Source organism: Zingiber officinale, chromosome 3A, assembly GCF_018446385.1.
Source record: "Zingiber officinale cultivar Zhangliang chromosome 3A, Zo_v1.1, whole genome shotgun sequence".
Classification (NCBI taxonomy): Eukaryota; Viridiplantae; Streptophyta; class Magnoliopsida; order Zingiberales; family Zingiberaceae; genus Zingiber; species Zingiber officinale.
The window spans coordinates 109998954-110012059 of NC_055990.1; the positions used below are offsets into that span (position 1 = coordinate 109998954).

General features: G+C 35.5%; 1 protein-coding gene across 1 annotated transcript; it reads left to right on the forward strand.

Annotated features, from left to right (window-relative positions):
• Positions 1 to 2535: 2535 nt before the first annotated feature.
• LOC122050571 lies at positions 2536 to 3234 on the forward strand. The gene has a single exon (XM_042611468.1). The coding sequence runs from the start codon at positions 2536 to 2538 to the stop codon at positions 3232 to 3234; it is 699 nt and encodes a 232-aa protein (XP_042467402.1).
• The last annotated feature ends 9872 nt before the right edge of the window (positions 3235 to 13106 follow it).

Consider the following 13106-nt stretch of genomic DNA (forward strand, 5'->3'; position numbering starts at 1 on the left):
TGGCTCTTAGGTTAGAACAAACGCTATCAATAGCACCTTTGTTATGTGAGTCAGTATGCGGAGAACACAATACTTACGATACATTTGACTTTCATGTGTTTTAATCACTAAGATAGACCTTGTTTGCTCGACATTGTTAAGCCTCTGTTTTTTTCACATTGCCTATGACAATGAATCCTTGAAATACATACGAATTCCCATACTTTTTGCCTTTCATTACAACTAGAGCACCTCTAACAACTTTCCAAAGTCCACCTTCAATTGTATCTGCAACTTTTTCCTTTTAAGAATTCCTAGAGATAGGGTTGAAAACAAGTTGAGTTGAGTTTTGAGGTATTCAAGTTTATTTGATAAAATAATCGAGTCAAGCTAAGTTGAGTTTAAAATGAACCAAGTCTTTGAAATGATTATTAAAGTTTGACTTGGTTTATTTTTTATGAGTTTGAGCTTGTTTGAAGCTTGACTTAAGCTTGGTTTGTTTAGATGTTATCGAACTCTCAATTCAAGCTTGGCTTGAGTTTGGTTTAAGTTTGGTTCGTTTAAATGTTATCAACCTCTTAATTCAAGATTATTTGATCGTTTAAAACTTTTACTTGTTTGATTGATTATTGAGCTTGATAATTCAAACTTATTTATTTATTTTATTTTATTTTTTATTTATTTAGCATATTGATAAGAGTTTTATTAATAAACATAGTTCGTGAACATTGTTCACAAACATTAACGAGCTGAACACATATGTCTTCAAGCTTATTTGTTTAGTTTAACGAGTTGTTCAACCTTGTTTATTTAATTGATCTTGTGTATATTGAATGAACATAAATAAACTCTTACGTCGAACACTAAGCATGTTCATAAACGTTTAGTTCATTTACAACCCTATTCACAGAGAAGAGATTCTTCTTCAAGTATGAAACATATTGGACCACTTTGCATGCATGGACCATTTGTTACAGCCTCAAATATAGTAAGTTATTCGAACTGTACCCACTCAAGCAAAACTTCCACAAAGTTTATGCCTTTTCATAACCCATTATATATAAAACTTGACCAAATGGGACCTGATCTTGTGCCAAAACAGTCGGAGGGAGGTCTATCGGTGACGAGGCGAGGGTGTTGACAACTGCCACTGGAGTCCACGAAAAGGAGGAAGCCGAAGAGAGGAACCACCGTCTTCTCAAGTGCTTGGAGAATTACAAAAACTAGAAAAGGGTTAGAATGGCGCTGAGATACCCAGCGTTGCCACTCTGACGCCTAGGTCAGAATCAATAGGGAGGTAAGAGAATAGTGTAGGTAACAAGTAATAAAGTTCTTGAGATGAGCAAACCCTTTACCTCTTCCCGCTGATCTATTTTTTATATTCTTCATTGATGGCTTTTTGCCATCCATATATTAATGCATGTTCTTTAATACATATTTTTTTTATGATTTTGATGACTTTTAACCTTCTTTTACATTAATTATTAATAATTGTCTATCTATATTAATGATCAACAATTACTCGATGGACTTTAAGACAAAAGTATATATGTTTTTGTTAATTAGTTTGATCACGTAAATATTTGGTAATATATTATGGTGAAACTTGATTTTACCTATAATAATTGGTTTACCAAAATTGATTATAGATAAATTGATTTATCAATTTAGTTGATAATCTTGTGGTCAAATTTAAATAATTAACAAGAATCATAAGTTGATCAATTAATTAATTGTTAATTAATTGATATAAAATATTTGATATTATGCATACGATGCAAAAAGGATGATCAAATGACTCTCACTGATTGCTCATCCTTAAAATATGATATATTTGATATATAGTATTAGATATATGTATGTATGTTATTCTATAACATAGTTGCTTAAATCCGACAAACATACATAAAACATATTATATCTTCTAAGCGATGATATAAATATTTAAATTAAAATCCCTCATTTTGAATATGATTCAAAATTTATATCAAGCCATAAAGTGAAAAATAAAAGAGTATATTTTTCACTATCTTCCATCAACGGTGGTTGCATGATGAAAACTACCCGCGGTCAATGTCTGGCTCATATCATTGGGGAGGCCTGAATGTCGGAAAGTTGTGTCTTCCACTAACATAAATGATGTGGATTGGGTGGAACTTCCATGGCTTCAGCTCATATCATTGAGGGAACGCATGGTGACCGTCCATTACAATCTAACATTGATTGGTCGGCTTGACACGCAAAGATAATCGACATCATATTATTGGGCCCTTATCAAACATGAGGTGAATTACATAGAGGTTGCATATGATGTAATTGAGTTCTACCTTTTGGGAATTATGATCGGCTGATATCATTCAGGGATCACAATTAGCTAATTGGGTTCTATGTAATCACTAAGGAAATATAACTTCCTGTTTCCATTAGAGGGTGATGGAAATGTCAAAAATAGTGGGAGGTGATTCAAAATATAAAAGTTCACATATTTTGTCTTATGAATTATTTAAAATAATCAGTAATATTAATTATCTATTTTTATTTCAGTATATTTTCGTTATGGCATCTCGAAACTCACTATCTGTGATACTTGATCAGAATAAATTAACTGGACCTAACTATTCTGACTGGCTAAGAAATTTAAAGATTGTTCTGAGATCTGAAAAGATTGCATATACATTGGATAAGGCATCTCCAAAAGAGGCTCCTGTTAATGTCACCCCTGATGAGTTGGAAAAGCTTGAAAAATGGTCAGATCATAATCTTCAAGCAAGATGTTATATGCTAGCTTCAATATCAAATGAATTGCAAAGACAGTTCGAGGAGACTGTGGATGCTAAAGATATTTGCATACACCTACAAGAGTTGTATGGTACGCATACTCGTTCAGTCAGGCACGCAACTGTCAAGGAGCTCATGACGGCTCGTATGAGAGATGGGACTTCGGCCCATGAGCATGAAGTTAAGATGATTGGGCTTATTGAAAAGTTGGTGAACCTTGACTTGGTTATTCCACACGAGCTATCGACAAACATTAAATTGTTGTCTCTCCCCTCCTCATTTGACAATTTTGTGGTTAACTTCAATATGAATAAGTTAGAGGCTACCCTTGAAGAGCTAGTCAATATGCTTGCAAATTATGAAGCAACCATGAAAAAGAAAAAATATATTTTCCTTGTGAGTTCATCTTCTGGATCCAAGAAATTAAGGACCCAAGAAAAAGGGAAAGAAGCATTATGCCCCTATGAAGAAGATTAAACCTAATAAGAAGCTAAGGTCCACAAAGCCTAATCAGTCAGAACATGTTTATTTTCACTATAATAAGTTTGGACATTGAAGGCACAATTGTAAGAAGTATCTTGCTCAGAAGCGTTCTCACATAGGTATGCTCTATATAGAAGTTAATGTCTCTATTAACTCTACTTCTTGGGTTTTGGATACTGGTTGTGGTTCTCAACTTTGCAATGATTTGTAGATGATGATAAGAAGTAAAAGACTTAAAGAGGGTGAGACCTTCTTGAGACTTGGGAATGGAGCAAGAATTGCTGCGAAAGCTATAAGAGACATTACTTTGATCTTGAGCAATGATTTTAAGTTGTATTTAAGAGATGTTTTATTTGTTTTAGACTTAGTCAAAAACATTGTTTCTATTTCTATGCTTAATAGATGTGGTTATTCTTGTCTTTTTGAAAAAGGTGTTTGCAATATTTACAAGGATGAATATTTAATTGGGACTGACGAATTAGAAAATGATCTCTATAACTTAAAATTGAAAGATATTCCAGTAAATAATATACAAGCACAATCAACAACAAAGAAAAGAAAAGAAGATAGTACAAATCAAGCACACATATGACACGCTAGACTTGGTCATATTTCTCAAAGAAGGATGACTAAGTTAGTAAGTGAAGGATTGTTTGATTCGTCAGACATAAATTTCCTATCAACTTGTGAATCTTGTTTGAAAGGAAAAATGACTAAGACACCTTTTAAAGGTCAAGTGGAACGTGCATATGATATGTTGGATTTGATCCATATTGATGTGTGTGGTCCATTAAGTGTTAGCACGAAACATAGTCATTACTACTTAATTACTTTTATTGATGACTATTCACGGTATGATATATATATTTGATGAAATATAAGTCTGAAACTTTTTCACTAGTCACAAAACTTAAGTTTATTCGGATATTGCTTGTCATAGCTGCATGGTATGACTATGAGATATGACAGATGGATGTGAAGATGGTGTTTCTTAATGGTGATATTAAGGAAGAGATTTGCATGTCTTAGCTTGGAGGATTCACATTTGTGGGAAGTGAGCATAAAGTATGCAAACTTCAGAGATCAATTTATGATCTCAAACAAGCATTGAGAAGTTGGAACCTCAGATTTAATGATACAATTAGACAGTTTAATTTTATTAAAAATCCTGAGAAACCATGTGTGTGCAAGAAGATTAGTGGGAGTGCAGTGGCATTCCTAATACTATATGTTGATGATATTCTACTCATTGGGAATGATGTAGGAATGCTTCAGTCAACAAAAGTATGGTTAGCTAGTAGATTCTCCATGAATGATTTGTTGGAGTGTATACTGAAAGCCTAAGCTTTGTAAACATTCATTATGAATAAAGAATTACATTTGGTCAAATTGTCTATATTTAGTTGTAGTTGTTCAATTAATTTATACTGTAGATAACATAGTATGTGGTGTCACATGCAGAAGATGATGTTATCAGTACCTTATAAATTATAAACAGTAACTCATGACCAAAATGGAAAGGAACAAACCATTAGAAGGTCGTAGTGTAATTAGGTATCAGTTTATCTTGACTGTATAATTACACTAGTACACTTGGAGTGTATTGAGTAGGACCATTTGAGGTCGTTTCTTTTATACTGACTTTATAAAGAAACAAAGACCTCGGTTATTATGGAAGTGTGCGCTCTTAATCCTAATATAATAACAAGCACATATATTTGATATTTATTTCTTTAATTTATCAGTGGGTGAGATTTAGTTCGATGAATCAATAAGCCCGATAAGTTGGGAAATGATATCACTTATAGTGTGTGTTGTTGATTATAGAAGGAAACTGTGTCCTAGAGATACTAGGTTGATAATGTCCCCAAGAGGAGCTCATAAGGATTGTTATGTTAAACCCTGTAGGTGGACTTAGTCCGACATGACGATAAGGTTGAGTGGTACTACTCTTGGACTTAGATATTAATTAAATGAGTTGTCAGTAACTCACTTAATTAGTGAACATTCGATATCTTAAACACAGGGAGACTAACACACTCATAATAAGAAGGAGCCCAAAAATATAATTTGGGATTGGTGCGGTAGTTCAATAATAGTTCTCTAGTGGAATGAATTATTATTGATAAAATTAAGTTGTGTGTTCGGGGCGAACACGGGATGCTTAATTTTATTGGGAGACCAAAACCAATTTCTCCTCTCGGTCCCTATCGTAGCCTCTTATTTATAGAGTACTATACCCACCTATACCCACCTTCTATACCCACCAATAGGGGGCCGGCCAAGCTAGCTTGGGAACCAAGCTAGGGCCGGCCTAGGTATAAGATTGGGTGGCCGGCCCTAGCTTGAACCCAAGCTAGTGGGGGCCGGCCAAATTAAATTAAAAAGGGATTTTAATTTTAATTTTTATTATGTGGGAGATATAATTTATTAAAGAGAATTAAAATTAAAATATCTCTCTTGTAAAATATCTACAAAAGATTAAAGAAAGAGATTAGATCTCTTTTCTTATTTGTAGATTGGTGAGATATTTTATTTTCTCTTTAAAAATTATTTACATGTTGTACAATTAAAATTATAGAAATTTCCTTTTATCAACCATGAAGAGATTTTGAAGAGAAATTTTATTTTTTAAAATTTTCAAAAACAAATTAGGAAGTTTTAATTGTTGATTGAAACTTGTCCAATTTGTTCTTCATTGATGTGGCCGGCCATAAGTTTTTAATTGGGGAAATTTTATTTTATTTTTCTCAATTAAATCATGTCAAGGAAATTGAGAAAATTTTATTGTAATTAAATTTCCTAATTTGCCTAGGCCAAGGAATATAAAAGAAGGGGTGAGGGTGCCTTCATGGGTGACAACCTCTATTATTTCTCTCCCTCTTTTGTTCCTTGGTGTGGCCGGCCATCCTCTCCCTCTCTTCCTCTTGTGGTGGCCGAACCTCTCTCTCTCCCTTGGAGCTCTTGTGGTGGCTGGATACTACTTGGAGAAGAAGAAGAAGAAGAAGAGAAAGCTAGCATCTCTTGGAGCTTGGTTAGTGTTTTGATTTTCTTCCTTGGTGAAGCTTCTTCTTTTGTGGTCGAACCTAGCTAGGAGGAGAAGAAGGTGGTTGGTGGTTTCTCATCTCGGAAGATCGTTGCCCACACAGCGTCCGAGGTTAGAAGAGGAATACGGTAGAAGATCAAGAGGTTATTTTTCTACAAGGTATAACTAGTAATTTTTCTTTCCGCATCATACTAGTTATTTATGGAAATAATACCAAATACAAGAGGCTTACGTTCTAGTATTTCGAATATGTTTTTCGAAGTTGTGTTCTTTTATTTTATTTTTCCCTTGTGATTTGATTATTTTTTTTTTGTTAACCTAAAGTTATTTTAGGAAATTAAATATTAGCTTTCTATAAAAGGTTTTGTCTAGTCGGTGGTGGTTGCTCCCATATCCAAGAAGGTCATGTGCCTCGCCACGTCAGTACTGGAAACCAATTATGGAAATTAATATTTAATGGAATTAATAACTTAAGGTGATTTGGGTCGAACGTGTTAAGTTCCGCAGGAGACCCAAGTCAAAACCTAAAAGAGCGAATAGATTAAGTTTTGGATCAAACGTGTTAAGTTCCGCAGGCGATCCAAAATTTAATTTAAAAGAACACATGGTAGCTAGGAAAAGGTTCAGACCTTTGTACAAAATTTTTGTACAGTGGAACCTCTAGGTTTTCCGAGTAGCAACCAACATGATTTGGGTGAAGCATCTTATGTATTGGGAATATAGATCTGTAGAGATAGATCAAAGAGGATGCTGGGGCTGACCCAATCCACATATATATATACCATACTCAGAAGATTCTCAATGGAAGAATCTAAGAGAGGATATTTACCAATGTGTCATGGTATAACTTTATCTAAGTCTATGTGCCCTAAGATAGACGAAGAGATAGAGATGATGACACGCATTCCCTATGCGTCTGCCATTGGTAGTATCATGTATAGTATGATATCTACAAGACCTGATATAGCATACGCTCTGAGTGTCACGAGCCGATATCAGTCAAACCCTAGTCTATTGTACTGGAAAGCTGTGAAAGATATTATTAAGTACTTATGAAGGACTAAGAATTTGTTCATGACATATGGGGTTGGAGAATTAAAATTGAAAGGCTACACTGACTCTAGCTTCCAATCAGATGTGGATGATTCAAAATCAACATCTGGATATGTATTCACATTGAATGGTGGTGAAGTCTCTTAGAAGAGTTCTAAATAAGACACAATTACAGATTCTACCACAGAGGCAAAATATATTGCATCTTCAAAAGCAGCAAAGAAGGCAGTTTGGATTAGAAATTTCATCCAAGAGCTTGGTGTTATTCCAAATGAAGTAAAAAAAATAACTAGGAAAAAATATTAAGAAGCTTCGGTCAGATCAAGGTGGAGAATCTTGAGTACAGAATTTAAGGACTATCTAAAAGAGAATGGGATTCTCTCACAGTGGACTCCTCCTGCAACACCATAGCTTAATGGTGTAGTAGAACATCGTAATCGAATGTTGATGGACATGGTTCAATCTATGACGGGATTCACTAATTTACTGTCATCGTTTTGGGGCTATGCACTCGAAACTGCGGCAATATTGTTGAATAAAGTTCATACAAAAGTAGTAGAAAAGAACTATATAAAATATGAATGGGAAACCCCCCAAGTGTTCATACTTTAAAATATGGGGATGCCCTGCTTAAGTGAAGCAGGCAGTGGGAGACAAACTGGATAGTAGATCCATTTTGTGTTATTTTGTGGGATATCCAAAGAATTCTGTTGGATATTATTTCTATAATCCCAAGAAAACAAAAGTCTTTGTTTCAAGAAATACAACCTTCTTAGAAAATAAGTTTCTATTAGATAGAAAGGATGGGATGATAGAACTCGAAGAGATTCAAGACGATTCCACAACTAATATAATAGAACCCATACCCCAACAGCCAGTAGAACAAGTACACACTTTAAGGAGATCAGATAGGGTCTCAAGACTACCTGTGAGGTATGGTCTACTCCTTGAAGGAAATCAGGATGATCTTAATCATGGATATGATCCAAGATCCTTTAAGGAGGTGATATCTGATATCAACTCGATGCAATGGCTAGAAGCCATGAAATCCAAAATGGACTCCATGTACTCAAACCAAGTTTGGTCAATAGTGGATCCACTTGAAGGAATCACTCCCATAGGATGCAAATGGATTTACAAGAGGAAACTTGGAGTTGATGGAAAGGTATTGACCTTCAAAGTGTTGGTTGCTACTCGGAAAACCTAGAGGTTTCACTGTATAAAAATTTTGTACAAAGGTCTGAACCTTTTCCTAGCTACCATGTGTTCTTTTAAATTAAATTTTGGATCGCCTGCGGAACTTAACACGTTTGATCCAAAACTTAATCTATTCGTTCTTTTAGGTTTTGACTTGGGTCTTCTGCGGAACTTAACACGTTCGACCCAAATCACCTTAAGTTATTAATTTCATTAAATATTAATTTCCATAATTGGTTCCCAGTACTGACGTGGCAAGGCACATGACCTTCTTGGATATGGGAGCAACCACCACCGACTAGACAAGACCTTTTATGGAAAGCTAATATTTAATTTCCTAAAATAACTTTAGGTTAACCGAAAAGAACAATCAAATCACAAGGAAAAAAAACAAAAGAACACAATATCGAAAAACATATTCAAAATATTAGAATCACATGCCTCTTGTATTTGGTATTATTTCCAAAAATAACTAGTATGATGTGGAAAGAAAAATTACTAGTTATACCTTTTAGAAATACCTCTTGATCTTCTACCGTATTCCTCTTCTAACCTCGGACGTTGTGTGGGCAACGATCTTCCGAGATGAGAAACCACCAAAGCACCTTCTCCTTTCTTCAAATTTCGGCCAAGCACAAAGCTTCCAAAAGATGAAGATCTTTTCCACCAACCAAGCTCCAAGGGATGTAGGCTTTCTCTCCTTCTTCCTCAAGCTAGATCCGGCCACCAATTAAAACTCCATAAGCATGAAGAGGTTCGGCCACAAGGAGAAGAAGAAGAGAAGAAGGAAGGGCCAGCCACACCACCAAGGAAAAGAGGAAGAAAAATAGAATAGAGTCGTTCACCTTGAAGCCTCCTCTACCTCCTCTTTTATAATCCTTGGTCTTGGCAAATAAGGAAAATTTAATAAAAATTTCCTTAATTCTTTTTCCATTGAAAATAAAATTTATTTAATTAAAAATAATTTTCTTTTTCAAATACAATGGTCGGCCACCTCAAGCCCCAAATCAAGGAAAGTTTTAATTAAAACAAGAATTAAAACTTCCTAATTTGTTTCCGAAAATTTATAAAAATTTCTCCAATAATTTAATCCCTTCATGATTGGTTTATAAAAAGGAAATTTAATAAATTAAAATCTTTCTTTTAAACATGTGGATAAAAAGAAAGTTATCTCTAAAAATTAAAATCTCTTTTAATCTACAAATAAGGAAAGATATCAAATCATTTCTTAATCTTTTGTAGAAACTTATAAAAGAGAATATTTAATTTTAAACTCTCTTTTAAATCATGAACATGATTAAAAAGGAAAGTTTTCTTAAAATTTAAAATCCTCCTTTAATCAATAAATAAGGAAAAATTTCAAATTTTAAACTCTCTTTTAAACATGTAGATGATTTACAAATAAGGAAAGTTTTTACCAAAAATTAAAACCATCCTTTTAAACTACAAATAAGGAAAGAGATTAATCTCTTCTCTTAATCTTTTGTAGAAAGCTATAAAAGGAAATTTTTAATTTTTAAACTTTCTTTTAAAATCATGATATCCACATAAGAAATAATTTTAATAAAAATCCTTTTTAATATTCTAGTGGCCGGCCACCTACATGACTCATCCACTTGATCTTGGCCGGCCCTAGCTTGGGTTCCAAGCTAGCTTGGCCGGCCCCATTGGATGGGTAAGAAGGTGGGTATGCGGTGGGTATAAATCTCTATATACTAGAGGCTACGATAGGGACCGAGAGGAGGAATTGGTTTTGGTCTCCAGATGAAATTAAGCATCCCGTGTTCGCCCCGAACACACAACTTAATTTCATCAATAATAATTCATTCCACTAAAGAACTATTATTGAACTACCGCACCAATCCCAAATTACATTTTGGGCTCCTTCTTATTATGAGTGTGTTAGTCTCCCTGTGTTTAAGATAACAAATGTCCACTAATTAAGTAAGTTACTGACAACTCACTTAATTAATATCTAGCTCCAAGAGTAGTACCACTCAACTTCATTGTCATGTCGGACTAAGTCCACCTGCAGGGTTTAACATGACAATCCTTATGAGCTCCTCTTGGGGACATTCTCAACCTAGATTACAAGGACACAGTTTCCTTCTATAATCAACAACACACACTATAAGTGATATCATTTCCCAACTTATCGGGCTTATTGATTTATCGAACTAAATCTCACCCATTGATAAATTAAAGAAATAAATATCAAATATATGTGCTTGTTATTATATTAGGATTAAGAGCACACACTTCCATAATAACTGAGGTCTTTGTTCCTTCATAAAGTCAGTATAAAAGGAACGACCTCAAATGGTCCTACTCAATACACTCTAAGTGTACTAGTGTAATTATATAGTTAAGATAAACTAATACCTAATTACACTACGACCTTCCAATGGTTTGTTCCTTTCCATCTTGGTCGTGAGCTACTATTTATAATTTATAAGGTACTGATAACATGATCTTCTGTGTGTGACACCACACACCATGTTATCTACAATATAAATTAATTGAACAACTACATTTATCACAAATGTAGACATTTGACCAATGTGATTCTTATTTCTAGATAAATGTTTTATACCGAAAGTTAGGCTTTTAGTATACATTCTAACACAAAGCTAGATTGGTGGCAAAAGAATATAATCATAGTCAATTCCTTATCTTTGATGCTAGGTATGAAGAAGTCCCAACAGGTCACGGTTGATCGGATGTTAGGTTTGGGAACCTTGGACTTGAGTTAAGTAAGTCAAGGGTGGACAGTCGATCAGCCGATCGATTGAACCGAAGCCCAATCGATCAGTCAATCGATTGGGAGAGTGCTGCCATAAACAGCAGTCCAATCGACCGACCGATCGATTAGGAGCTTATATCGCTCGCATAGAAGCCTCCCCAATCGATCAGCCGATTAATTGGACACCGCCAATCGATCAACCGATCGATTGGCAGTTGGAAATCGCGCGTGACATGATAAAGGCTAAATCGATCCAGCGATCGATTCAGGCCTTTTCTAGTAGAGCACAGAGGTGCTCTGAATCGATCGACTGATCGATTCAAGCCTCCTCAATCGATTAGGATGTGACTGTTGCATAGGTTAAAACCGTTAGCGAGCGATTTCTTCGTCACTTCTTGGCTCGCTCCATCCCGATCTTCACGCATTCTTCTCCACCGAGCTCACACACACACACACACACACACACACCAGATCTTGGAGAATTAGAGAGGAGTGTTGTTGTACTTTCAAGCAAGTCAAGAGGTGTATTCAAGCTAGAAGAAGAGAAAGCTAGGGTTTCTTTATTGTAAATCTTGTAAGATTTGCTATTGTATTACCTTGTATTTCGTTCTTCTTGTATATCTTGTTGTGTGAGTCTTGTACGAGGTTTCTCTGTTAGGACCCTTGGCGGCCGGCTAGAGGGGGTGTGAATATCCCCTGCGCAAATTAAACAAAACAAATACCTTTCTCGGACTTATAACTTAATTAAATCAAACACTTGTATAAACAAAATAAGAGATAAACTAAAAAGACAAGACTCATAGATTTACTTGGCTACAACTGGGGAGGTTGTTAATCCAAGGAAGTTAAAGCGCACTAAAATTCTCCTTCAGGTGGAGAAGCCTTTTTACAGCAATAGAAGCGTAGAAATAGAAAGTTAAAATAGAACAGTGGATGTGTACAAGTGTTGTTTCATAATTTCTTGTTGTTTTTTAGCTTTGGGAGCAAGGCTGCTTATATAGCCTTGCTCGGGGTTCCTGGAAGGGTTCCAAACGTCTGGAGGGGGATAAAATTTTATCCCCTTCACAACGAATCATGGTCAAACGTGATCCGGATAAAATTTGATTCCGGGCACCCGGACTGAGTTCGGGCGCCCTGACCAGGAAAGTCAACCAAGTTGACTTTTCCCAGTCCAGGCCTTTCGCTCCAGTTTCTCTCACCTCGGTCCGGGTGTTCTGCTCCGGTTCCTCTTGCTTGGGTGATCTCGGCCATCCAGAATAGGACTCACCCAAACCCAACTTCCGGCCTTCTCGAGCAAGCTTCCGCTCCTGACTTCTCGTCCCTCGGAAACGCCACGTACCTCCTTCTCGTCCGCCTGCGTACTCTTCCGCAACACCTCATCCCTCAGACGCATCGAGCCCGTCGACTATCTCCCGTGCCGTCCTTCTCGCTAGCTGCATATTTTGCTCGACATCTTGTGCTCTTAAGTTCCTGCACACTTAGACACGGGATTAAACACAATAGGATTTAACTTAACTTGTTTGACCACATCAAAACTATCTTGGGGTGCCAACAATCTTTCCCTTTTTGATGTCAGTAACCCAAGTTAAGTTAGGGTAAACCAACATAAAGTAAAAGCAATAAATTTTGAAATAAAGTGCAAAAAGTGAAAATTTTAAACTACCTCCCCCTAGACTTAATCTTCCTTTCTCCCTCTTTGGTCACATAAAAAATGAGATATCTCAAAAAATCAAAGGGTAACTTTTCAAAAATAAGAAAGTTATATATAAAAAAACTTTGATTTTCCAATAAAAAGCTTCTCAAGTTTTTAAAAATTTTGAAGAAATT